Here is a 26678-nt window from a genome sequence, read left to right on the forward strand (position 1 = left end):
ATAATTAAACTTGAGTTTGGTGGTTTGTTAAATTTTCAATGAAAAATAGTACATCTTATTTTGGAGTATGTTTCTTTCCATAGGCCTATATGTAATTTGAGGTTTTTTTATGGTTTACAGGAAAGTGTAAATATTACTCACTTTCATTTTAATGTTAATCTAAACACTTAAAGAAGATTTAGAAACGTACTAATGGCTACTTGACACTAGTTTCCAAATGAAGGGAATAAGCTACAACAAATGTGTATAACATAAAAATATTGTTATTACCTTTGATGGTATCTGAGTCGTTGTGTATAAATGAGGGCTCAAATATTTCAGGCCTTGGGGTCAAATTTATAGCATAAAATTACATTCTTGGAGCTAGAAAGAATTTAGATGGGTTCATTTTTCAGAGGACTTAATGGGGACCTAACAAATGAATTGCCGATGCCTGATTGGGTCTAGAAACCTGATTTCCCATGGAGTCTTGCTCATCTTCACTCTCCCCCTTTCTGCACAGTAATCATTTTGTCTTCTGCCTGATAAGTATTGATGTAATTGTACTGTGTAGAACTTATAACTTTTCAAAGTGCTTTCATGACTCATCTTTGTGAGGAAGGAGGAAGGATGCTATTGTAAGAGATGAGAAAGTTCAGAGAGATGTACTGACTTGCCCAAAATAGAAACCAGGTTTCTTGAAAATAAGCTTGGTATATTTTCCAGAGATCCTTTTCTCCCTTATAGTGTTAAGGTTTTGGTAACTTGTCTTTTTTTTAGTATTTGAGATTGCAAATATTAAACTTTGAAATTAACATTAAAAGTTTATATGAGAAAGCATAAGCACTTGTAGTTTGATATAAAATTACTTTTATTTTTTTCATGTTTATAATTAAGTTGAGAATTAACAGCTTTCTCATGATTCCAGATTACTTTCTTTCTCAGGAGAATTTTGTTTGAGATGTGTCTAGATTCTAAAAATTGATTTTCTTTCTTATCCGGAAGTTAGTTTAAAAAAATCTTCAGTTAAAGGGAAAACTTGTAAACCTTGAAAATTCCTGCTAGCTTGTGATTTATGATAACAAGTATGCACGGGAAGACAAAAAAATTAGTATTCTAGTAAATGTGGTTAAGTTGAAACTGGTGTTTTATGTCTCGTAATCTCTACTTCCAGGTTGGGGGGAGCAGCTGTTAACCTTGGGTCTGTACTTTTTATTGTTACTTACTTGTTACTTTCCTCTAAAAAGACATAAACTCATCTATAGACTTTACCTTCAAAGGTAACTCAGATAACTTGCAAACTCTAAATAATGGGGGAAGTTAACTTTATAACATCACTTTAAGTGGTCAACATTTGCTAACATATGTTGTTAATTGAGCTGAAAATTGTAATCCAGTGCTTAAAGTGTGGCTTTTAGAGTAGTTTTCTGGATAATAAAGTCACTTGGCTAGATGCTTTCACTTTGTCTTATTTTATCCTTATTATAACCATGTAAGATAGGATTTTTTAAAGTTCCTCCAAAATAGATGATGAAATAAGCTGAAAGAGTATGTTACCTGAGGTCATAGAACTATTAAAGAAGAGCCAGGATTTGAACCCCGATTTTCTAAATACAAACCTGGAATTCTTTCCGTGTGCCAGTCTTTTCATTCCTCGTATTTGGTATAAAGATGGTCAGATATTTTTTAATTTAGTCATCTTTTCGGTGGTGAATACATGTAACATACCTAGGTTTTTTTTGTTCTATATAGAAAATATTTTAAAGAGGAATTTTGTTCAACTCAGTATTTCAAAGTCTTTTCAGAGATACTTTTTAATTAGAAGTATTTTTAAAAAATTAAAAGAACTTCAGAAATTAAGTCTAGTTCCTTTAATTTACGGTTGATGACTTTAAAGCCAAAGGAAGTAAAGTGTAGACATAGTAGCAAAGTCAGATTTAGATTGCATGAATTTTAGCTATACTCCTTTTTACTAGATTTACATTTACTGATATTTGTTTCCATGTAGAACCTATTGCAACTAAACCCCTCATTTGAAACCATTGGGGCCACATACATTTGAAAGTCAAATTTTTGTCCAAGTTTTACAAATGTGACAGCATGTCTATACTGGATTAATGTGCCATCACCCGCGAGGCATTCCTGCCAAACATGTTACTGTGTCTGTAGTAAAACTTAGGAATTTTCACACACACACAAAACTGAGAAACCCCTAATTGTTTAGGTCAAGCCAGGTTTATCATTTTACAAGTTATGAAAAAAATTAGGTTTTATGAGTTTGTAAATTGTGCATCATAGATTTGGACCCTTAATAGAAGTTTCTTTTTGGACCCTTAATAGAAGTTCCTTTCTCAACCTTCAGTGTTAGAAAAAAATAAAATTTTGTTGGCACTCAGTGTAGCCATCACTTATCTAAGCAACTCTTTGTACAAAAATATTCTGCCAGGTACTTTACACATACTTCAAAATTTTGAAACAACCATTGAAGCAAGATATATATTATCCCCCTTTCATGTGTGAGGTAGCTGAGGCTTGGCTAAGTAACAGTTCACCTGACTATTTAACAGGCTAAGCAGGAATTCAAATCCGGGTGTGCCCAGCCCAAGCCAGGCTGACCTTTCTGGTGCGACACGGCCACGGTCACTCTGTCCCAGTCAGTGCTGCACTTTGCTGTCTCTGGAGGGGGTTACAGCCCATGACAGGACTTTTGTGGGAAGGGCCAACTTTAAAATGAGCTTAGGTACAGGGAATGGAGAAAAGGACAATTTTGAAAAATTGTTTTTAGGATAAGGGAGGGAGAAAGAGGGAGAGAAACAATGTGCAAGAGAAAGGTAGATCCGTTACCTTCCACAGTCCCCCAAATGGTGACCTGGCCCATAATCCAGCATGTACTCTGACCTGGAATCGAGCTGGCGACCTTTCAGTTTGTGGTTCACACCCAACCCGCTGAGCCACACCAGTCGGCCAGTTTTTTTAAACCGCACGTGGGGATATGTTTTACTGGTGTTTAGAGAGGAAGAGAAACAGCGATGGCTTGCTTTTAGTACTCACCAAGACTGGGGATCGAGCCTGCGACTACTTTGGTGGATGGGATGATGCTCCAACCAACTGAACCACCTGGCCAGGGCAAAAGGACAATTTTGGGAAGGAATAGAAGACTATGCGAAGGGATTAAAGAAAGATTTACCTAAACGTGGGGGAAAAAACGAAGTGTAGCGTGACCCTCTGTGGGAAGCATGGGTGTTAGACATGTGGTGGGTGCTCCAAGTGTGCATTCTGTGGTACGAGGCCATTGCCCATGACTAAAGAAATAATTCCACACCCACCTAACGGACGCTGCCAGAGAATTAGTGGGTTCATTTTACATGTGAGTGTAGATGCAGAAGTACCAAACAATCTTAGCTAACTGAATCCAGTGTGTATTAAAGTATATATGATTAATTAGGATTTGCCCAAGGAACAAAACTTCAAATCTATCACTGATTCATCATACTAAAATACTAATGCTAAAAGAGAAAAACCATGGCATTTGAAAAGGTTCAACACCTAGAACACTCATAATGGTAAAGGTACCTTACCTTTAGACAGAAATTTTGATTAAAAATGGAGTTGATTGACAAAAGTTACAAGCTCTAAGGTAAGTTGGCATTTTTAGTGTTTTAAATCAATTAGCTCTGAAACTATTGTGGGAGGTAACCTGGCACAGCAGAAGAATCCCGGTCTCTGGCGACTTGAGTCTCAGCCTCTGCAGAGGTTTATGTAATGGCGATGGGGGACTCCATTTGAATAGTAGTACCTTGCATTTATAAAGCATTTCATAATTTTGGAGCTTTGTCTCATAGGTTTCTTTCAGCTCTAAAAAGAAATTAATCAGAGAAAGTTATTTTTAATAAAGGGAGATTGGTTCTTTTTACTTACTCATTTATGTATTTGGTCTTTTTCCCCCCTGGGAATATAAACCAAGGCCACTAAACTGTAACTCTGGGACACCATCCATCCACATTGTGGTCCATGTGAATGGTGCTCCTCTGGAGGTAGTAAGATTCAGAGTCTGCACAGCCCAGTGGATTGCATTACAGACTTGGTTTCTTGAACTTAATAACAATGAAGTTACTGAGCATGCTGTGAAGTGTTACTTCTATTTACATTTTTTAAATTCTTAGTTTCATTTGCTCTCTTTTCGGGAGCATACCTTTGCCTTTCTGTCTTCTAAACTCCCAGGGCCCTTCTTTTGCTTCTGTAACTTGTTTCCTGAGCCTATGAAGCCTAGCTGGCTCACTTCTATTACCTCTATAACTTTCTAAATGAACATCCTCTTGTAATTTGAAAAAAGTAAATATAAGTTCTTAACTGTAAAGAACTTAAATGAAGAAGTATCTTCTTGGATTAGATGAAGTATCTTTGATTGAGGCTAGAGACAAGTTAATTTAGGAGACTGCCATGTTGTACGAGGTAGGAGAAAACATGTACCACAGGACCATTTTGATCAAAGTAGAATATCCCTTTGTTTTGTCTTAAAAAGTGTGTTACTTCCAAGGCTGTTGTGGCTCGGTGGATTGAGTGCCAGCCTGCAAACCAAAGGGTTGCTGGTTCAGTTCCCAATCAGGGAACATGCCTGGGTTGCAGGCCAGGTACTCAGCCAGTCAGGGGTGTGTGAGAGGCAAATCAATAGGTGTATCTTGCACATTGATATTTCTCTCCCTCTAAAAATAAAAATCTTTCAGATGTAAAATTGCTGAAACCAATTGTTGCCAGAAGGCTTCATATTTTTTTGAATGTGTTACTAATTTATGTTCAAGGAAGTGGTACTGGTTGTTTAAAGAATTGCATTACGCCCTGGCTGGTATAGCTCAGTGGATTGAGCATGGGCCTGCGAACCAGAGGATCATGGTTCGATTCCCAGTCAGGGCACATGCCTGGGTTGCAGGCCAGTTCCCAGCAGGGAACGCACGAGAGGCAACCACACATTGATATTTCTCTTCTTCTCTCTTTCCCTTCCCCTTTAAAGATAAATAAATAATCTTTTAAAAATTGCATTATCATATTTTTATTTTTTAAGATTTTATTTATTTTTAGACAGAGGGGAAGGGCAAGAGAAAGAGAGGGAGAGAAACACCGATGTGTAGTTGCCTCATGCACCTCCAGCTGGGGACCTGCCTACAACCCAGGCATGTGCCCTGACTGGGAATTGAAGCAGCGATCCATTGGTTTGCAGACCAGTGTTTAATCCACTGAGCCACAACAGCCAGGGCACCATATTTTTAAAATAATTACTATATAAATAGCTATTAATTATAGGTCTTTGAAATACTTACATAAAGATACCATAGGTCGCCAAAATTGTTTCAACCAGATACAATGTTTTGGGGTGCTTCTTAGTGCATATCTGCTTTTCGAATTATGTACCTGTTCAGTTACCTGCTAGGCAAGGGTCATCAGGGAGATTTCATTTGTCAAGACAAAATGACCTAGAAGATGAACTACTTAAGAAACTGAAAATTGGCTTGACTGAGAAGTAAAAACAACCCTGCTTTTCACTGGGCTGGGATAACAGAGCTGTCTGAATTCCACAGACATGCTGCATATATAAAGATTTATAATGAGTGTCTAAAATCAGAGACTGTCGGAAACTTTGCTGCTTGAAATTATTCCCGTAAGAATGAAAAACTGCACTTTTGTCAGAAAATACTAAATCCTTTTGACATGGAGAGCCAGATTCAATTTACAACTTCAGAGCTCCAGAGGAGGGATTGCTGTATACAAATTCCACATCTCCCTTAACTTTGCCAAGAAATAGGATAAGAGGTCTGCTTTGCAGTCCAGACTTCATGTTGACCTTTTAGAGTGCTGTTGAGCCTATCAAGGCACTGCTACAGTTAAATTTTACCTAAATTGTACCCTTCCCCAAATCCTGTTAATTTTCCTGTTGGTGGGATGCTCCACACTTGTGATGAGTAATTCATTGTAATGAGTCGATAAACGTGACTTGGAACAGCTACAGATTTGTCCTTGGTGATAGGGTTAAGACAATTTGGGAAGATTCCACTAGAGGTTTAGGATACCCTCTCTATTGCAGATGGCCTCTACTTGGTAATGTGGACATCTGAGACGCCTTCAGTTTCATCTGCTTGAGGTTTCTCTATCCCTGATTGCATACGGTTTGCACTAAACTTCTGTGGGCAAAAATCTAACCCATTTTATTTATCTAATACTTCATCTTACACTCAAATTTGTGTGTGACTTTTTTTTTTAGATTTTATTTTTAGAGAGAGAGGAAGGGAAGGAGAAAGAAGGGAAGAAACACCGATGTGTGAGATGCATCAGTTGGTTGCCTCTTGCATGCTCCTAGCTGGGGACCTGTCCTGCAGCCCAGGACTGTGCTCTACTGGGAATTGAACTGGCAACCTTGCAGGTTAGCAGGCTGGCACTCAATCCATTGAACCATACCAACCAGCGCTGTGTATGAATGAATACACAGGGCTAGCATGAATGTTTTAGGAATAAGGAGTGCCTGCCATACATACTCATCTTGATGAAAACATTAGCATGGTGTTTTTTTTAAGATTTAGTAGAGGATTGTGATAATCTAGTAGCAGATGTGCATGTTTAGTTATAAATAACAATGATATAAGATGTAGTGAAAGCAATATATCTTAGCCAAAAGGAACCTGAAGCTCAAAATAAATGAAGCATTTGTAAGAAATTACCCTGATTTGAGTTCAGGTATCCTGGTTTCTATGAGTATTCTTTTATCCTGAAAAGATTTGGCATATGAATAATCTTTGAGGGAGAGAAGAATGGAGAAAGGCAAGTGTCCTAAGATTCAAAGGGAGGAAAAGAGTTAATATGCAGTCCTGGCTGGCATAGCTCAGTGGATTGACCACGGGCCTGCGAACCAGACCATCGCCGTTCGATTCCCAGTCAGGGCACTTGCCTGGGTTGCAGGCCGGTTCCTTGTAGGCTAACTACCAGCAGGGGACGCACAAAAGGCAACCATACATTGATGTTTCTCTCCCTCTCTCCTTCCCCTCTAAATAAATAAATAAAATCTTTAAAAAAAAAGTTAATATGCAGAAACTTTAATAGGATCAGTTCTATGGAGTAGTTAGATTTGTGTGAATGTTTAGGAAGATTTGGGAGACAGCAAGTCCTGACAGTGCCCTGTAGCATGTAGAGCTGGTAAATTGACTTCTAAAGTTTATTTGGAAAGCTACAGAGGTAGTAGAAGTGGGCCTGCTAAGCTGCCTAGGCTCAGGATACATTACAGAAGCCAAAGAAGGCCCTTGGAGCTTAGGAGAAAAGGCACAGGTGTGCTCCTGAGAGTGCACCCATTTTAATGAGAATTTAGGTGAAGTATCTGGCATGTAGTTACTGCTATTGTAGTTATTGTTACAAGTCAGCATGGAGTTACAAAAATGAGTCTCGTAGATAAAACTTTCAGAGATATCTCAAGCATTTGATTTAAATTTTGATTTTATAATATAGATAATTTAGCATGTTTCTTTTAATGAAGGCTCTTCACAGCCTTAACATGTTTAAGGAGGTGATAACATCTAAATTGATCTGACCAGGAAAGCTTGGGGAAACCGGTCTTTTACAGAACTCAGTTGTAAATTCTGTAATGAGGGAAATTTTTAAATTTTAAATAAGACAAATTTATGTTCTTAAAATTATTCTTTTAATTAGCTGAGTTTTCTTTTTGTGGTTCCTGGGAATATTTTGTTTGAATGAAAAAGGTTTATTCCTAAAAGGTTTGATTATTATTGATATAAACCATCTTGAATTGCTCTTTTAAAAAGTTATTACAATAAAAATTAGAATTAAAAACTGGGCCCTGGCTAGTGTGGCTCAGTGGATTGAGCACCGGCCTGGGAACCAAGGGGTCACTGGTTCAATTCCCAGTCAGGGCACATGCCTGGGTTGCGGGCCAGGTCCTCAGTAGGGGACATGTGAGAGGCAGCCACACATCAGTGTTTCTCTCCCTCTCTTTCTCTTGCCCTTCCCCTCTGTCTAAAAATAAATAAATTAAACCTTAAAAAATTTTAAAAACTGAGTTTTTTAAAAAGTTCAACAAATTTTTTAAATGATTTTTAGGGAGAAACACTGATTTGTTGTTCCACCTTTTTTTTTTTAAATTTCATTTTATTTATCTTTAGAGGGGAAGGGAAGGAGAGAAGGAAGAGAAATATCAGTGTGTGATTGCCACTCTTGTATCCCCTGCTGGGAACTGGCCTGCAACCCAGGCATGTGCCCTGACTGGGAATTGAACTGGTGGCCTTTTGTTTCGCAGGCTGGCTTGTGTAATCCACTGAGCCACACGTGCCAGTGCCACTGGTTACTTCTTGGGTGTGCCCTGACAGGTTGGGTTGTGGCTCTAACTAACTGAGAGCTACCAAGCCCAGGCCTCAACAGGAATTTTGGCAGAGCGTCACAGGAGGTCCTTGGCGGGGGAGACGAGAAAATGTTGGCAAAATGAAAGTGCCCAGTGATGAATGCATCTCAGTAGCCATACCCAAAGAAGGCTGGTTCGTGGGTTGGCATCAACCTGGGTGCCTTCGAAGACCTTGTTCTTGGTCCGTGCTGAATAAGTGTGAGGATGATACTAATTTCAGAAAGATAAAAATGTTGAAGTATCGGAGTACAAAAACATTTTAGATTTTGGGAAGAGGAGGTTTTAGTCATTGGAATTGTAATATCCAGTCCATTGTGTGATGTAACAGCCCAAAGGCAACTGAGATCTTGGACTGCATTAGTACAAATGTGGAGTAGAATAGGAAGAGGACAGTCATAATCTGATATGCTCCCCTCCCTCACACGCCTTTTAAAACCGTGTCGGCATGTTTAGATCAAGGCACTACTTCCTAGACTTTACAGAATCTGAGGTGGTGTGGAGGAAAGCAAGTAGGTTGTGAGGTTGCTGGAAAATGTGATGAGGAAAAGTTAAAAGGAACCCCAGTATTTAGCCCCTGCTCTGGAGGAGAGGTTAGATTTAGACCATGGTGATCCCAAGAGGTAGATGAGAGAATCATTTAGTGGATTTTAGAGGCAGATTTCGCCTCATTGAGGAGAACCGTTTCATTATTGGAGCTTTCTTAGAATAGCCTGCCTTGGGAGATTGTAAGAGGTTCTCAGTCATTCCCTGTTGATAGGGTAAATTTTGGGTAAGGCCGTCTGAAGTACATGTAATACACATGTTATAATCATATCACCCTACCACACACACACACACATACACACACGCCAAACTTCGATAGGTTTTGTGAGTGCTTAAGCTTGAAACAGTGATCTGTTGGGGGGGTGGGGGGGCTATGGATCAATAACATAGTTTTTTGTGTGAAGAGATTTTGTAAATCTCTTTCTGCAACCTACTTTTTAGTCTAAAGCAGTGGCTCTCAACCATTTTTGATGACGTTCTAATAAATACATTTGACATTGTAATTGTATGCATAAGTACACACACACCTGGAACACACCTGGAACAAATACTAAATTCAGGAATTTAGTATTTAGGTACAGCTTGTGCTGATGTTTTCAATTTCCTTTTTCTTTTAAAATGCGGGTTATATACTGGTAAATTGATATTAGGACTCATTAATGGGTGTGACCTATAGATTTAAAAACATTTTTTAAGGGTCTCACTGATCTGATGAAATGATGTTTTTACCACCTAGTCCTAGGTGATCTATACTGGCTCTTTTTGGTTTCTCAAAACTCAGATTTCAAATGTACTCTGCCTAATGAGAAACTTACTATATTCTAGAAAATTAGCAAGGTGGTTTTGTTCTTCCCTGATTAGAACAATATAATTATTCAGGATAAAAAAGTGCGATCAAGCCAAATAAAGTAGTAAATGTCTCTGACTTGCCTTGAGAAAATGGTTTTGTTTTCCTTAAGTGATATAAAGCTTAGGGTTTTTAAAAGTTTTGCTCCCTCACCTAGAGCTTGCTTATCTTTCTCCCTGTTTTGATGTGCAGGTTTATTGTAAAGTAGAACTGGGTTATGTGATCTTAGTTGTTTTCTCATCCAGAAGCTAAGGAGTTAGATGAGATAACCTCAAAGGTGTGATTCCATCTCTGGTATGATCCTTGACTCTTCAGAATGTTGGCTTTACATACCTCACTTTTCATAAATACTATGTTTTGGTCTTAGACCTCTGCTGCTGTAAGGAAGAAGGAATCAAAACAACAAAACAAACAAGCAAGCAAAATATGACCAATGACACTCAAATATGGAACAGGCTGACAGGGTCCAGAGGGGAGAGGGGAGAGAATCATAGGGGAAAAGGGGATGGACTCACATGAACAAGTATAAAGGACACACGGACAATAACTAAGGGTGGGGGGCACTGGGGTGGGGGGCAGGGCTGGGAATATAAGACAAGAAAACTGTACTTGAACAGGAATTAAATAAAAATAAAAATTTAAAAAAAAGAAAAAGCATTTGGAGGGTACACTTAACCAGTATTTAGTAGAAAGAAGTTGATTAAGAGTGAAGGAGAGAAATCCTGTTGTTCCCGAACTGCTGGAGTAATCACCAGTTGGTGTCCCCAACTCATCTTCCAGTGTTCTCTGTTTGGCTTCCACTTTACCTCTCACGTAGCTGATGCAGAAGTGGGGGCTTCTCACCTCAGCCCTCTGGCGGTCACCTAGGAATTGGCTCATTGTGTGACCAAGGGACTCTTAGAACATAAATAGATTATACAGCTTTTAAAGTAAGAGTAGGTGCATAATTGAAGTTTTTGTGTTCCTATAACATTTATTTCCCTTATAGGGTTCCTTTTTAAAGAGAGAGAGGGGAAGGGAGAAAGAAACATCGATTTGTTGGTCCACTTGTGCTTTCATTGGTTGGTTCTTGTGTCAGTCTGTGAACAGGCCAATGCTCTAACCAGCTGAGCTACCTGGCCAGGGCACAATTTTCTATTCTAGTGCAAACCTTTAGACTTGTTTAGATGGAACTCCAGTTGTTGTGAGTGATAGAAATTGAGCTAACTTGTATGGTGGCTTTAAAATAGCAACTGTTGCTACTTTATTTGGTTTAATGGTAACCTGAAAACTTTATCATAAAGTTGGAAATAATATAAAACGCATTTTCATATTGCATTTTAATGAAATGAGCAACAAACCTTTTAAGTCATTCTTTCTAAATGGTACTAGAGCCAGTATTCTTAAGATGTTTTAAAATGGAGTGACTTATGTTCAGGTAATTATGAGTGCTACTTAAGAGTGTTCAAGATTGCAGTGATATTCTGGGTGGAACAAATTAGTGCTTACAAGTTATAATAGCTGCTATACTGGATGGTTGTGTACTTGGCACTCAACAATTTTGAGAGTTAGGTGTTGTTATTCCTATTTTACAGGTGAGAACACTGAAGTTCATTGAGGGGAGGTAACTTGCTCAAGGACATACAACTAGTAAGTGGCAGAGCCAGGATTTAAAGCCAATTTAAAAAATCTGTGTTTTTAACCTTTATATTGAAATTTTGTTTCTTCTCCCGGTTCTAGTTATTGATCACTTTACACTGAAGAGTTGGCTTAGCTGCGGCATTTAATTTATGGTCTTTTGAGGAAGTAAGAAGTTTCTTTGTTTTCAGCTAGAAGTAAAACTTCTTAAACTTAAATATTTCCCTTGAGGGTTGTGCTTCTATCCCAGTATATCATGTCAGTTTCCAGTTTACATAGGAATAAGTTAATCAAAATGTGTTTCAACCCTAAATAAGGTAAACCCCAAGAAATGGAAATAGTGTATTGTCTGGAATAGCAACTTTAGAGGGCAGGAAATGAACCAAACTTATTATAAGTCATTAAAGATTTATTATGGATAAACTTTGTTACCATAGATCTTTTAATTATTTTTCTCTTCCCTCTTTAGCATGTATAGGTGGATGCATTTTTGACCAGTTACCTGTAAAACAAGGTTGCTTCTGTATTCATGTTTTGCCTTCCTCAGTTTTTATAGTTTTGTGATAAAATTACATTTACTCTGGCCATTTTCATGTGATTGAAAATTAAAATGTTTAGTGTTTCAAAGGAAGGAGTGGCCTTCTAATTTGATTTTGAAGAATTTAAATTTGCCCTGGCTGGTGTAGCTCAGTGGATTGAGTGCGAGCCTGAGAACCAGACGATCGCCGTTCGATTCCCAGTCAAGGCACATGCCTGGGTGGCAGGCTAGTTCCCAGCAGGGGACGCACAAGAGGCAACCATACATTGATATTTCTTTCCTGTCTTTCCCTTCCCCTCTAAAGATAAATAAATAAAATTATTTTTTTTAAAAAGAAAAGAAAAATTTAAATTTAACTGTGTATATGTCAGTATAGTCTACGTGTCATTTTTGTAGTTCTTGAAAACTAGGACGGAAGAAACTATACTGTGCTCCGACCAGTTCGGCTCAGTTGGTTGAGTGTCCTCCCACAAAGCGGGGGTCACTGGTTCAGTTTCTGGTTAGGGCACTGGTGTAGGTTTCGGGTTCGATCCCTAGTCAAGGAGCATGCGAGAGGCAGCTGATTGATGTTTCTCTCCTCTTTCTCGCTGCCCCCATATCTAAAAATAAATAAAACCTTTTTTAAAAAAGAAAAAATGTACTACATCGTTCCCTTTTTAATTTCTTAATGTAACAAGTTATTTAATATGGCAGAAACTAAATTTTCTTTTGTTGTTAAGGACAGTGGTAATTAAATGTCTGATTGGCTGAAAACTCCAGGGGCACACTCGTCCTTTGTACTGATACCCTTTCCTACCGTAATCTTTTGCAGAGGCCAAATCATTCATTCATTAAATGCATCTCTTGAATTTGGTGTTCCAGATGAAGAAGAGACAATCCCTGTCCTCAAGAGGTTCACCTTTGTTAGGGAACAGACGTTTAGTAATTACACGGTATAAAAGAATCAAAGGTGTTGAAGTGAGGTTGAACCTGTTATGAGTGGGGAGTGATAACGAACAGCATTCTAGGCCAAGGAGCAGCATAACCAATAGGAAACAACATAATTGGAGGAATTAAATGGCAAGAGGTGAGACTTTAAGGAGATGGGATTTTATTCTTTAACATATGTTATAAAATTAGGTTTCTAACAGATCTCTTCAATTTGACCCTAAGAGCCAAAAGTTCAGAACACATTTGAGTGCCTACTTTTTTCCTGCTCTGTCAGAAACATGGGTGTGGTTATTACCTTCAGGAGGTTCAGATTAGTGAAGAAAAAAAATGGGATAGTGAGCTCTGGCAGGTGTGGCACAGTGGTTTGAGCTCCAGCCTGTGAACCAAAGGGCCGCTGGTTCTACCCCCAGTCAGGGCACCTGCCTGGGTTGCAGGCCAGATCCCCTGTAGAAAGTGTACAAGAGGCAGTCACACACTGATGTTTCTCTCCCTCTCTTTCTCCCCCCTTCACCTCTCTCAAAATAAATGAAATCTTCTTTTAAAAAAATAATGCAGTGATACATGTTAAAATATGTAGTATGCAAAAGAATAATTGACCATTTGTGATTGAAAAGAATTGTTTATCATCAAATTTTAATAATATTTAATTTATAGCATAACTTCTTAGATCTGTCAGGAACTTAGGTGATCACTTTCAACAGAGGAGGACCTGAGGCCAAGAGAAATTAAGTGATTTGCTTGATGTTCTAGGACCAGAACTCAGGATTTTTACTAACAAAGATTCTGTACGTATTACTGTAATAATTTCCTAGAGTGTTCCCTAGTGATACACTAAGAAAGTAACTATCTTTGTCAAACTGCTAGAAAGTACTTTATGTTGAACCCACACTTAATTGGATCAGCAACATTTACTACTGCTTGTTTTAAAGCCCTAAAGTAGCCAACACATTTTCCCTTATTTGAAGTTAAACATCTAGTTTATTCGGTTATTCTTTGTATAACTAGAATGGAGAAACAAACAGTATGTTTCTCCAATCTAGTTACCCTCCTTAAAATAGTCTCATCAAATGTATTTATTGATTTATGGTACCCAGAAACTATACTGATTTATGAGTAGGGACCCCACCAGCATGGAAAGCCGGAATGATTATGCCTGTGACTTCAGAAATGTACATTATTACTAGTGATTAAGATTTTAGACTCCCCATTCTGGATGCTTTCCTTCCCCTGGTTCCCTGTCCCGTACTCTGCGGTCCTAAGTAACGCCCCAAATCATCGTCTTTGCATTATGATCATAATACTGTTCTCGTGGCCCCTGTCATTAAAAATCACTTTTGGTGGAACATGGTAAGCATTTGATTACCAGCCGCCCTCTGCCCAAATAGTTTGGTTTTTAGAAAGAAGATATTTTTCTTTTCCTTTTAATTATGGCAAAATAACAAATTTAACATCCTAACCATTTTTAAGTGCACAGTTCAGTAATGTTAAATATATTCACTTTTTTGTATACCCAACCTCCTGAACTCTCCCTCTTGCAAAATTGAAAGTGCACATGCCATTAACTCGCCGTTTCTCCCTACCCCAGCTCCTGGCATCTACTGTGCTCTTTCCTGTCTGTGAACTTGACTACTCTGTACAGCATCTACGTGATACTAACTCATTTTTAAAATTAGCTTTCCTAGTAGAATGATGGTACCTTTGACATATAAACTCAACTTATAACAAAACTAGTAGTCTGTTGTTGACTGGAAGCCTTACCAATAGCATAAGCAATTCATTAACACATTCGTATGTTACATGTATTATAATATATTAATACAATAAAGTAAGCTACAGAAAACTGTTACAAAGAAAACAGTATGGAAGAAAATATACATTTATAGTGCTGTATTTATCGATACTGTAAGCTTGTCTCATCTGTTCACACGATTAAAAAATCTCTAATAAATGGACCCGTGCATTTCAAACCTGTCTTGCTCAAGGCTCACTGTGGTTAGAGCATAGTTTTTAGTTTTGTGTCTTGATTCATTGAGGTAGTAAACTGAGAAGATAGCTGATTGATGGTAGACTAAGGAAAAACTGAAGGAAAAAATTCCTTATGAACCTTTCTTTTTTTCTCTAAAGCAAAGGGTATGGCTGTATGCTCTTCAACATCTAAGCCTCAAATATTTTCTTAGAAATCATTCCTACACCTATCATTTTGCATATTACACACAGGTTATTTGTACCTGTGTTTGAATTCTGATTATCCTGTCTTTGAATTTAAATGGTATCTTAGCCCTGGCTGGTGTGGCTCAGTGGATTGAGTACCAGCCTGCAAAGCAAAGGGTTGCTGCTTCAACTCCCAGTCAGGGCACATGCCTAGGTTGTGGGCCAGGTCCCTAGGAGAGGGTGTGTGAGAGGCAACCACACACGGATGTTTTTCTCCCTCTCTTTCACCCTTCTCCTCTGTCAAAAATAAGTAAATTCTTTAAAAAAATTAAAACTAAGTGGCATCTTAATCTTTATTATAAAACCAGGAATATCCCTCTCCTCTGGTTTAAGTGTACTTGGTGGCCCGTTTCTCCTCACCCTTTCAGTTCTCTTGTTCAGTATCATTTAGTCACAGTGCATGTGAGACTCCTTTGAAAGCCAGGCTGTCTGGGTTCCCACATGGAAGCTTCTCTGTACAGGGTGGGGCAGAAGTAGGTTTACTGTTGTTCACATGGAAAATAATACAGTAAATAATAATATAAGAACAAGCTGTTTGGCATACTCACAACTGTAAACCTACTTTTGCCACATTGTGTATATTTTTGGAGGAAGAATTTTTAAATATTAGGGTTTTTAGAATATAAAGTAGGAAAATGGAAATTAAAGTTTGTTTGAGATGTTAAAAAGATGCCTTACCTAGAAGGAAGTACTTAACATCATTGAGTCAAGTAGACATATAAATTTGGTAGATTTTCATATTTATAGACCCTTAGACAAAAAGAATCTTTTGAATTATTTTTATTAAAGAATAAAAAGATATTCTTAAAGATATCTAAAGATATTCTTTATATTCATAAAGAATAATTATTCTTCTTTAATAAAGAATTATTCTTTATTCTTTTATGATCAGTTTTTTCCTTCCCTTTCTTTGTAAGGCTTAACTTACTGTCACCATTATTTATGTATTATAATGTAATTGTATTGTATTTAAAAAATCACTTTATCTTGAAAAACTCAGTAATTTGTCTATCAGGTATACATAGATATGTGTATGTTAGCAGTAAGGGAAAACATTCACAGTTTTGGTTTGTGCACATGTGAACATAAATGGTAGTTTGGGTCATTTTTCTGTTTTATGTATGTGTGTTTGGGGTTGTTTAGTGAGAAAGAATAATATTTGAGTGATCACTGAGGTGAGCAATATGAGGACTGTAGTTTGAAACACTTGGTTTAAACTGCATGTTACTGTAACAAAATGTGATGTTTAGCTGAGGTGGGGACTTCAAAACATTTTGGTTGCGTGCAAGAGGCAACCAAAATGTTTTGAAAAAGATTTTCCAAGAGCTAGTTCTAGTTCTGCTTATGAAAAATGTGTTCTAATATCTTAGAAAATCCCTACATTTTTATAATCTTAATTTAGGATCTCTTCTTTCTACAGAAATAGGAAGGTCGTTGATTATTCACAGTTTCAGGAATCTGATGATGCTGGTAAGTTTTCTGTTTCAATAAATTATAAGTTGGACCCTAGTGGAAGCATCACCAGCTTATGAACTTTTTCATAAAAGTTTAACATTCCTATTAATGGTAATAAGATATTCCGTAATAGAATTTATAATGTTTCCAACACTTATTAATTGTTTAAGCTCCAGACTACTTCCATATCCTCACCATTATGCCTAATGGTGTAGTAAACTGTTTTGGAAATACTCACTCCAATAACCTTAAGGCAGGGTATTTTCTTGAGTTTAATAGGGCTTTTGGAATTGGAGGTATTTTCCTCAAGTGCCAGAGTACATACTATAATTGATACTTTAAAAGGAATTTACTTAAATAACAGAAGTTGTATTATGATTGTAGAATTGTGGGTGGGACCGGGACAGAAGAATTTGTTCTTAAGTGAAAAATAAAAAGTATGTGGGAAATCCTGCCCTTCATCATTTGAATAGCATGAGAGGTAATTATTTCAGTAAATACAGTAGTAATTTCTACATGTTAAAATGATAACATAGTTTATTGACCTTGAAAAATGCTGTCTAGATGAAGATTATGGAAGAGATTCGGGCCCTCCTGCTAAGAAAATTCGATCATCTCCTCGAGAAGCTAAAAATAAGAGGCGATCTGGAAAGAATTCACAGGAAGATAGGTAAGAGGCCTTGTTAAGTTGTCCCTGCTTACTCTGTCAAACACTCTGAGATGAGGGTAATTTCTGATCTCTAAATTAGTAGAGTCTTCATTTCTTTTGGGAAGGCACTAATGGTCCACTTAATGTTTTGCATATTTAATCTTAACTTAGGCAAGGCTTCTGAGACTAAAGGAGAATGAGTGATCTTTTTTGTTCAGTTATAAATCACTGGTAGAATCATTACTAAAGCTTAGAAAATTTTAAGTGTATAATCTGCCAAGTTTTACTGCCTATAAGCAATTCTCTTTAGGTAATTTAATCACACAGGGTCATTTCCCTTCCCTTAGGATTTTTTGTTTGTTTGTTTAAAATATTTTATTTATTTATTTTTAGAGAGAGGGGAAAGGAGGGAGACAGAAAGAAAGAGAAACATCAGTGTGTGGTTGCCTCTTGTGCACCCCGCACTGGGGACCTAGCCCACAACCCAGGCATGTGCCCTGGGTGGGAATTGAACCAGCGACCCTTTGGTTCATAGGCCAGCATCCAATCCACTGAGCCACACCAGCAGGGTCAAAGTCTGTTTTTTAACCATTGAACTATATTCCAAATAATACTATTAAGTATTTGCAGTTCAAAGACAGGAATAATATTTCTTACTAGTTCTAGATATTTTCTGACAAGCACTAAAATCACTATAATAAAGCTCTAGGCAGAAGTCTTACCGTTCTGAATTTACAGGGTGCCAAATTTGCAGAAATAATGATACTAAATATATACAGTAACCTCATTTTTATGCTTGCTTGTATTGCTAATATCTAATATTTTCTTTCTTGGAGAATTTCAGAAAACTGTGGGTAAACAAATCTTTCATAGTTTCATAATATATCTCTAATCTAGTTTTATATAGCAAGCCAATATCTTATATTAAGATCTTATATTAATATCTTATATTAAGTATATTTCTTCTAAGAATAAGCTTTCTTGTAGGCTATTATAATGTCTTCTTGATGTAATTAATATCTGGCTAAATTTTTCCTTGTTGTAGTCATTCAATTTTATTATTCTCTCCAAAGTGTCAGGAGTGGTTGAAGTAAATACAGCTTTTATTATTGCCATTATGTTTATTCCGTCAGACCATATTATGTTGATTTTTCTGTTGATCTCTACTTAAAGCTCAGCTTTGCCCTGACTGGTGTGGCTCAATGAGTTGAGTGGTGTCCTGCAAACCAAAAGGTCACTGGTTTGATTCTCAATCAGGGCACCTGCCTTGGTTGCTGGCCAGGTCCCTGGTTAGGGAACAGGCAAGAGGCAAGCAGTCGATGTTTCTTTTACACATGAATGTTTCTCTCCCTCCCTTCCCCTCTCTAAAACTAAATAAATAAAATCTTTTAAAAAATGTTTTTAAAGAAAAAAAATGTTTTTAAAAAGCTCAGCTATTAACTTGGCTTTGCTTTAATAGGACTCAAGGATTAATGGTTTCTGTAAATTCAATAACAAACGAGAAAACTCGTAATTTATTGTCATAGACTTGTGAATAAATGCTTATTTTGCATAAAAACATTTCTGTAGAACAGTTACAACCCTGGCTGCTGTGGCTCAGTGGATTGAGCGCCTGGCCTGACGACTGAACAGTTGTAGGTTTGATTCCCGGTCAGGGCACATGTCTTGGTTGCCGTCCAGGTCCTCAGTTGCAGGCCATGTGAGAGGCAACCAATGGATGTTTCTCTCACACATCAAAGTCTCTTCCTCTCTTTCTGCCGCCCTTGCCCTCTCTCTAAAAAATGATAAAATTTTTAATAAAAGGTTTTTAAAAAAAGTAAAGTTACAAGTTTCAGAATTACAGTTTCTTGCATCGGATTGCTTAGTTAAAGAAATATCGGGGATTTCTTTTCTTCACTTAGGAATCTTGGGTTCAGTAGTTTGTCATTTGAGTATGGTCTAGATTATGAAAAATACCAAGAGATTTATAAGAACTACTGTTTAAGAAAGGAAAGTTATGAAGAGAATTTTTATGTATGACTTTTGTTTTTTTGTTTGTTAGAGTTTTTTGTGGAATCATAAAATTTTAGCACTGAAGAAAACCAAGTGATTTGCTTGAGATCATAAAACTAGTTAATGACAAAAACAGGCTGCTAGAACCCAGATTCCTGAGATAGGATTTGTGAGGACGTAAAATACGCATCTTTGGGACTTTAAATGTTGTTTTATAAAACTTTTCATTCATTGAACTTTGAAACTTATTCTATTTTACACTCATTTTGAGCTCACTTTCATTTTCTCCACGGTACCAACCAGGCCCATGTGCTCATGTTTCTCATGCATAGAAATAGTGGAGGCAAAAAATATGTAGTTAATAATTTTATTCTTTTTTTGAATATATTTTATTGATTATGCCATTACAGTTGTCCTATTTCCCCCCTTCATTCTCCTCCACCCTGCACACCCCTCCCCCCATTCTCCCCCTTTACTTCATGTCCAAGTGTCACAAGTTCTTTAGATTCTATATTTTCTATACTATTCTTGTCCTCCCCGCTGTCTATTTACTACCTACCATCTATGCTACTTATTCTCTGTACCTTCTCCCCCCTTCTCCTCCTCCCACTCCCCTGTTGCTAACCCTCCATGGGATCTCCATTTCTATGGTTCCCCTCCCGGTCTAGCTGTCCTCTTAGTTTGCTTTTGTTTTAAGTGTGGTTGTTAATAACTGTGAGTTTGCTGTCCTTTCACTGTTTATATTTTTTATCTTCTTTTTCTTAGATAAGTCCCTTTAACATTTCATATAATAAGGGCTTGGTGATGATGAACTCCTTTAACTTGGCCTTATCTGGGAAGCACTTTATCTGGCCTCCCATTCTAAATGAAAGCTTTGCTGGATAGAGTAATCTTGGCTGTAGGTCTTTGGATTTCATGACTAGGAATACTTCTTTCTAGCCCCTTCTTGCCTGTAAGGTCTCTTTTGAGAAATCCCCTGACAGTCTGATGGGAAGTCCTTTGTAGGTGAATGTCCCCTTATCTCTTGCTGCTTCTAGGATTCTCTCCTTCATTTTAATCTTGGCTAATGTAATTATGATGTGCCTTGGTGTGTTCCTTCTTGGGTCCAACTTCTTTGGGACTCTCTAGGCTTCCTGGAAGTCTATTTCCTTTGCCAGTCTGGGAAAGTTCTCCTGTATTATTTGTTCAAATAAGTTTTCCACTCGTGGTTGTTTCGTTTCCCCTTCTGGTACCCCTGTAATTTGGATGTTGGAATGTTTAAAGATGTCCTGGAGGTTTCTAAGCCTCTCCTCATTTTTTTGAATTCATGTTTCTTCATTCTTTCCTGGTTGGATGTTTCTTTCTTCCTTCTGGTCCACTCCCTTGATTTGAGTCCCAGTTCCTTTCCATCACTATTGGTTTCCTGTGCATTTCCCTTAGTTTAGCCTTCATATGTTCCTCTAATTTGTGACTGAAATCAACCAGTTCTGTGAGCATCCTGATCACCAGTGTTGGTTTTTTTTTTTAATATTTTATTTATTTATCTTTAGAGGGGAAGGGAAGGAGAGAGGGAGAGAAACATCAATGTATGGTTGCCTTTCATGCATCCCCTGCTGGGAGTTGGCCTGCAGGGAACTGGCCTGCAACCCAGGCATGTGCCCTGACTGGGAATCAAACCGCGATCGTCTGGTTCGCAGGTCCGCGCTCAATCCACTGAGCTACACCAGCCAGGGCTGATCACCAGTGTTTTGAACTGTGCATATGATAGGTTGGCTATCTCTTGGTCGCTTAGAAGCATTGGCTTTGGGGCTTTGAGCTGTTCTTCTTGAGCATAATGTTTTGGCCTGTTCATGCCTATTACATATGAGGGGCGGAGCCCTAGGTGTTCACCAGGGCAGGGAGCCCCAGTGCTGGGTTGTGACGCTGTATGTGGTGGCGGGGTCAGAGAGGGGCAATGGCGTTTTTTCCGCTCTCTCTTGGATTTTGGTCCCCTCTGCTGCTTCCCACAAGCAAATTGGGCCCTTCTGGTGCTGGTTCCTGGGTGTGTGGGCTTGTGCACCCTCCAGGACCCTGTAGGTCTCTCCAATGAACTCTCTGAGCCTAGAAGCTTCTCCCGGCACCTTGACCCCTAAAGTTTTTCCAATTGGTGCTTTTAGGCTTTAATTCCCGTCGCTGGGGCTCTGGTTTGTGTGGTCTGCCTCACTGCTCGCTCTTTCGCCTGGTTTATTGGTCTGGCTGAGTGGTTCGTTGTTGTTGGACTTCAGGCTTCAGTACCGTTCAATTTTCTGTGTTTTGGTTGCATTTTTGTTACTGAAACTTTGTTGTCTTTAAACTTGGTTGTGCGAGGAGGCACAGTGTTTCTACCTACATATCTTGGCTAGAAGATAATTTGATTCTTTTAGATAAACTTTAGACATAGTATAATTTATGTAACTGAATTCCAATTTCCTCTAATAACTATATTTGGTGCTGTCCATTTGTTTGCCTATTTTACCACCATTGACACATTATACAATGGTAGTATTTCTATATTCTGCCTTTAACAACAAAGAACTTTTTTCTTATTAAATGTTTTTGTGAGAAATTTTCAACCTGTGTTGAGATGCCTTCTTTTTTTACCTTTGGGGTTTTTTAAAAAAATATTTTATTTATTTATTTTTAGAGGGGAAGGGAAGGAGAGAGGGAGAGAAATATCAATGTATGGTTGCCTCTGCCGAGGACACACAATGTATCGTGTGTCCCCTGCTGGGAACTGGCCTGCAACCTAGGCATGTGCCCTGACTGGGAATCGAACCGCGATCCTCTGGTTCGCAGGCCTGTGCTCAATCCACTGAGCTACACCAGCCAGGGCTACCTTTGGGTTTTTAGAAGCAGTGTTTTCCAAAAGTAAGTAAAAATCATGCTTAGTCACCAGCATCCCTATAAAGGAGGAAGTAATGGAACCTCAGCATAGTTTGAATTTTATATGAGTAAGAAGGTTTTCTTCAGACACCAGGGATCTACAGTCACTTAGATTTTGCTCTAATAACGTAAATTTTTTACCCCTTCCCCTTATAGTGAAGACTCAGAAGAAAAAGATGTGAAGACCAAGAAGGATGATTCTCACTCAGCAGGTAATAAACAATATTTAATGTAATAGATGTAATTCTCTTTATGTATTTATGCATTGGACATTTTAATACACAGGGGTTTTTTCAAGTTTTAAATTTTTTTTTTTTTTTGAGAGAAAGGGGAAGGGAGGGAAACATAAATGCATGGTTGCCTCCCACATGGCCCCCACCATGGACCTGGCCTGCAACCCAGGCATGTGCCCTGACTTGGAGTCAAACTGGCAGCCCTTTGGTTCGCAGCCCATGCTCAATCCACTAGCTGTACCTTCCGGGGCCAAATAATGCTGTTTTATATTAATGGCTGGCACTATTGTAAATACAAGTTTAAAGTATGTTACAAGAAGCATGTGTTTACACCTAAATTCAGCTTTATTTTTACTTAAAACTAAATGCATAAGTTATTTTATATGTAATAGTGTGGGGTACCTGATCTTATTGAAGTTCATTCTTTGAATTGTAGCTCCTCTTCTGTTGGAATTTTTAAGGATAGATTTTATCCTTTTTGAATGCAATAAAGCTGTAGATTATATCTCACAATGGCCATTGCATTGGTTTTTCTGATTAGTTGTCAAATAAACATACATCTTGGATTAGTGCATCATAACTTTGATATTTCAGAGGACAGTGAAGATGAAAAAGAAGATCATAAAAGTGTGCGCCAGCAACGGCAGGCAGCCTCTAAAGCAGCATCTAAACAGAGAGAGATGCTCATGGAAGACGTGGGCAGTGAAGAAGAACCAGAAGAAGAGGACGAGGCACCATTCCAGGAGAGTACGTACAGTTGGCTGGGTGCCTTGGTCTTTTTTTTTTTAAGGTTTTATTTATTTATTTTTAGAGAGGGGCGAAGGTAGGGAGAAAGAGGGAGAGAAATAATCAGTGTGTGGTTGCCTCTCATATGCCTCCTACTGGGGACCAGGCATGCGCCCTGACTGGGAATCAAAGCAACAACCTTTTGCTTCTTAGTGCAGCACTCAATCCACTGAGCCACACCAGCCAGGGCCAGTGCCTTTGGCAGCTTTTAGGGAGGTGCTGAATGTTGCAAATAGCCCCTTAAATTACTCATTGTTAGAAGAGATGATGACTTTGACATCTGTTGATAATGTAAAAGATTCAAAGATTATCATGACTATGCTGTTCATCATTTGTACTTAAATACTCAATAAAGGATTGTTAAAACAATAGTTACACAGTGGACATTGTGATTAAGATTTGTGTTCTGGCCTGGTGGAGAAGGGTGTAGAGCTCTTCCCAACAAAAAGTGTTAGTGACAGAGTTTAGATGTTTCAGGGGTTATTCACATTAATTAGTTACATGTGTTATTGCTTCATACGTAATTTTCTTGTTTTATTTATTCATGTTTGCACCAAGCACATGATGTCAATTCAGTTTTATTTTCCTGGTCTCACCTATATTATTTGGGAATGATATAAGTACCAAACATTACTTGATAGCTTCGGTATTCATTCATTCAGATTAAGTTTTATCCCTTGCTGTGTTCAACCTACTTACTCTTCAAACAAGTAAGTCATGTACCCCTCATGTGCGTCCTAACCCCCCCCCCACACACACACATTTTACAGGTGGGGTCGGTGACAACCCCCACCAAAAGGGTAGTACAGCAGCAGATAGAATCCAGGAGTGTTTGGCTCCAAGATCCCATCCTCCAGTCATTCTTAGTGCTTTCTCCCTTTGTTCACTTAGAAGCTTGTGTACATTAAGTTGGACGTTGAAATTCTTCTTTCCTCTCAGAAGATTCCGGCAGTGATGAAGATTTTCTAATGGAAGATGATGATGATAGTGACTATGGCAGTTCAAAAAAGAAAAACAAAAAGATGGTTAAGAAGTCCAAACCTGAGAGAAAAGAAAAGAAAATGCCCAAACCCAGGCTAAAGGCTACAGGTGAGTTCTGCAGAACTGACGTTACATTACTGCTTTGAAAATTTCATGAACTAACAAACTTTCTTTACAGAAATTCTTCACCAGGTAGTGGCATTGGCCACACACTTAGTTAAGAATACATGGGTTCTGAAAGGATTGTGTATTCTACAGCTGGAAGTGTTGCTTATTTGTTAATAAGGACTCTAACCCCTGCTCCAAGAGGCTGGTGGCTTAGCCCTGTTCTTCAGCTCCTGGCAAACCATCAATAAGATTTGGGAATGACCGATTTGTGTCAGGCACAGTGTTAGAAACACCGTGTCAACATAGCTGTCACTGCCCTTTTTCCCACCAGGAACCCAATCCCAGCAGCTAGTGAGGACTCGGAACTGTGGAAATGTGCGCCTACAGCAGTTCATTCCGCGTTCTGGTCACTGCGCCAGCCTCTCTGTTAGCGGAATAAAGCCACACTGACCACATGCAGTCGTTTCCCCTGCGGCCTGTGGTTTCTGCGTGATACTCTCCTGGTCAGAGCTAGTTGGTCATTAAATCAGAAAGCTAGATTTGTCTTTTTATCCTGGCAGGTGGAACCTCGTGATTTTTAAACCTTTTACTCATCACTTCTTACTGTTGGGAGTCCTAGAACTGTCAAATTATTTGATGGCTTCAGATTCTACTCAAATTGTCATATCCTTTCTTCTTCTTGACTCACTTTTAAACACAAACAACATTCCGTTTCACAAGCCACTGGGATGATGTGCAGTGTCTGCAGCGTCCTGTTTCTTTAGTATGAGCGTGACCGCTTACATGACACGACAATTCTGGTAAAGAGGGATTGGAGACCAATGTCCTCCGCCTTGGGTTTTAGTAAATGGTCTTTATAGCTTTTATTCTGGTGGATTGTTTTGTTTTGTAGTTGATTTTTTATTAAAGTCATTGTCTTCCCTTCCCCAATTTGGCATTTCTCTTCCCTCAGTGACGCCAAGCCCTGTGAAAGGCAAAGGGAAAGTGGGTCGCCCCACAGCTTCAAAGGCATCGAAGGAAAAGACTCCTTCTCCCAAAGAAGATGACGAGGAACCAGAAAGCCCTGCAGAGAAGAAAACACCTGCAAGCCCCGCGCCGGAGAAGTCTGGGGACGAAGGGTCTGAAGATGAAGCCCCGTCTGGGGAGGATTAAAAGTGATGATGGTGTGGGAGAGATTTTATTTAAAAAAGAAAAAAAAAAGAAAAAAAAGAAAACAGGGGAAAAAAGAAAACCTACATAAGATAGAACATGGTTTTGGCTATGGCTTGACTCATGGGCTTTCAATGCTTTTTTTTCCTTTTGAATATAACATATTCTCTCTTTTTTAAAAATTTTTTTTAATTAAGAAAACCATTGTATGTTTAATTTACCTTTTTGTCTATTGGTCTTTTCTTTGCCACCACCCTTTCCTCCCTCGCTTTTTCAATGAAAGCCGTGTCAAATTAATCACTGGATCAACTGCTTCATCTTTTTATTTTTAATGGATGGCATACCACAGTTGTAAAGCAATAAGACTTGTGATGAACACTATGGAAATGTTGCTTTTTGCTAGACAGTAGCAAGTTGAGCAGTAATCAAAAAACATTAGAAGGGTTTTAGTTCAAAACGATTGCCTCTTTCTCTACTTAGACTTTTTAAAAAATCAATTGTCATCTAATACAAATTTATTTTTTACCTTGGGGCAGGGCAGGGAGTAGGTTACCTGACCTTGTTTGAGGGTGTGGGTTTTTGTGTGCTTTTTGTTGTTTTGTTTTTGGTTTTTTGTTGTTTTTTTATTTCATTTCATCACTTGTTATCTCAAAGAGATTCAGAGCCAGTGACCCTTTTATCCTGCTACAGTCTTTAAGGAATTTAAAAAACAAAAACAAACAACAACAAAAACCAAGGACCTCTAAAACTTAAATCATGCTTAATTTCCTACTTTATTCTCTAATGCTTCATGTTTTAAAATCTATGTGTATCCTGTTTCTTGGATAAAATTTTACCAAGGATAAAAAAAAAAAAAAAAAACCTAGAATTTAAATGGCAAGTCTATATTATCACAGTGGATTTCTTCTTAAACTGACAATGTTTAGGTTTTAAGCAAATAAAATACCGGTTAATGTGAAACTCATTCACAAAGACTTGAGATTTTTTCCTTTATGAAAACAAAGAGTTGAAATTTTTTTATGCCATAAATGTGCGTGCATTCAGATCCCGTGAACTGTGCTGTTTTTATTTGGGGGTAGAACATTTTCCTTTTCATATATACCTACTTCCCGGGTCTTCATAGAAGCATGGTGTGAAGTGCATCTCTTGGCTTCCTGCTACATGTAGGGTACCACTGCACACCTTCCCCCAATGCCTACCAACCCTGCTAGAGGACATGATTTCTCCTGGCTCTGTCTTCACTTCACATCCTGTGTTTGGTGGGTGTGTGTTAATTGCTCCCACACTATTCAGTTTGCTTTTCTTTTTACTGGTGTGCCTGCTTACTGTTGATGCTGCTTAAAGCAGGAGTTTATGGGGTACAGCAGGGCTAGAGAAGGCATGTGTTT

At 38.3% G+C, this 26678-nt stretch overlaps 1 protein-coding gene across 2 annotated transcripts in view; it reads left to right on the top strand.

Annotated features, from left to right (window-relative positions):
- NUCKS1 (nuclear casein kinase and cyclin dependent kinase substrate 1) overlaps positions 1-26254 on the top strand; it is a 28600-nt gene extending 2346 nt beyond the window's left edge. The window contains exons 2-7 of one of the 2 annotated variants that reach the window (XM_037067192.1): positions 16478-16527; positions 17077-17182; positions 22190-22245; positions 22861-23013; positions 23995-24141; positions 25094-26254. In XM_037067192.1, the coding sequence (XP_036923087.1) occupies positions 16478-16527; positions 17077-17182; positions 22190-22245; positions 22861-23013; positions 23995-24141; positions 25094-25293 (712 nt within the window). In that variant the 3' untranslated portion in view covers positions 25294-26254. Of the gene's footprint in view, positions 1-16477; positions 16528-17076; positions 17183-22189; positions 22246-22860; positions 23014-23991; positions 24142-25093 lie in introns of both variants that reach the window. The other variant, XM_037067191.1, reaches the window with a different exon arrangement.
- The last annotated feature ends 424 nt before the right edge of the window (positions 26255-26678 follow it).

This window comes from Sturnira hondurensis, unplaced genomic scaffold, assembly GCF_014824575.4.
Source record: "Sturnira hondurensis isolate 20B ecotype Veracruz unplaced genomic scaffold, ASM1482457v3 Scaffold0017082, whole genome shotgun sequence".
NCBI classification, from domain to species: Eukaryota; Metazoa; Chordata; class Mammalia; order Chiroptera; family Phyllostomidae; genus Sturnira; species Sturnira hondurensis.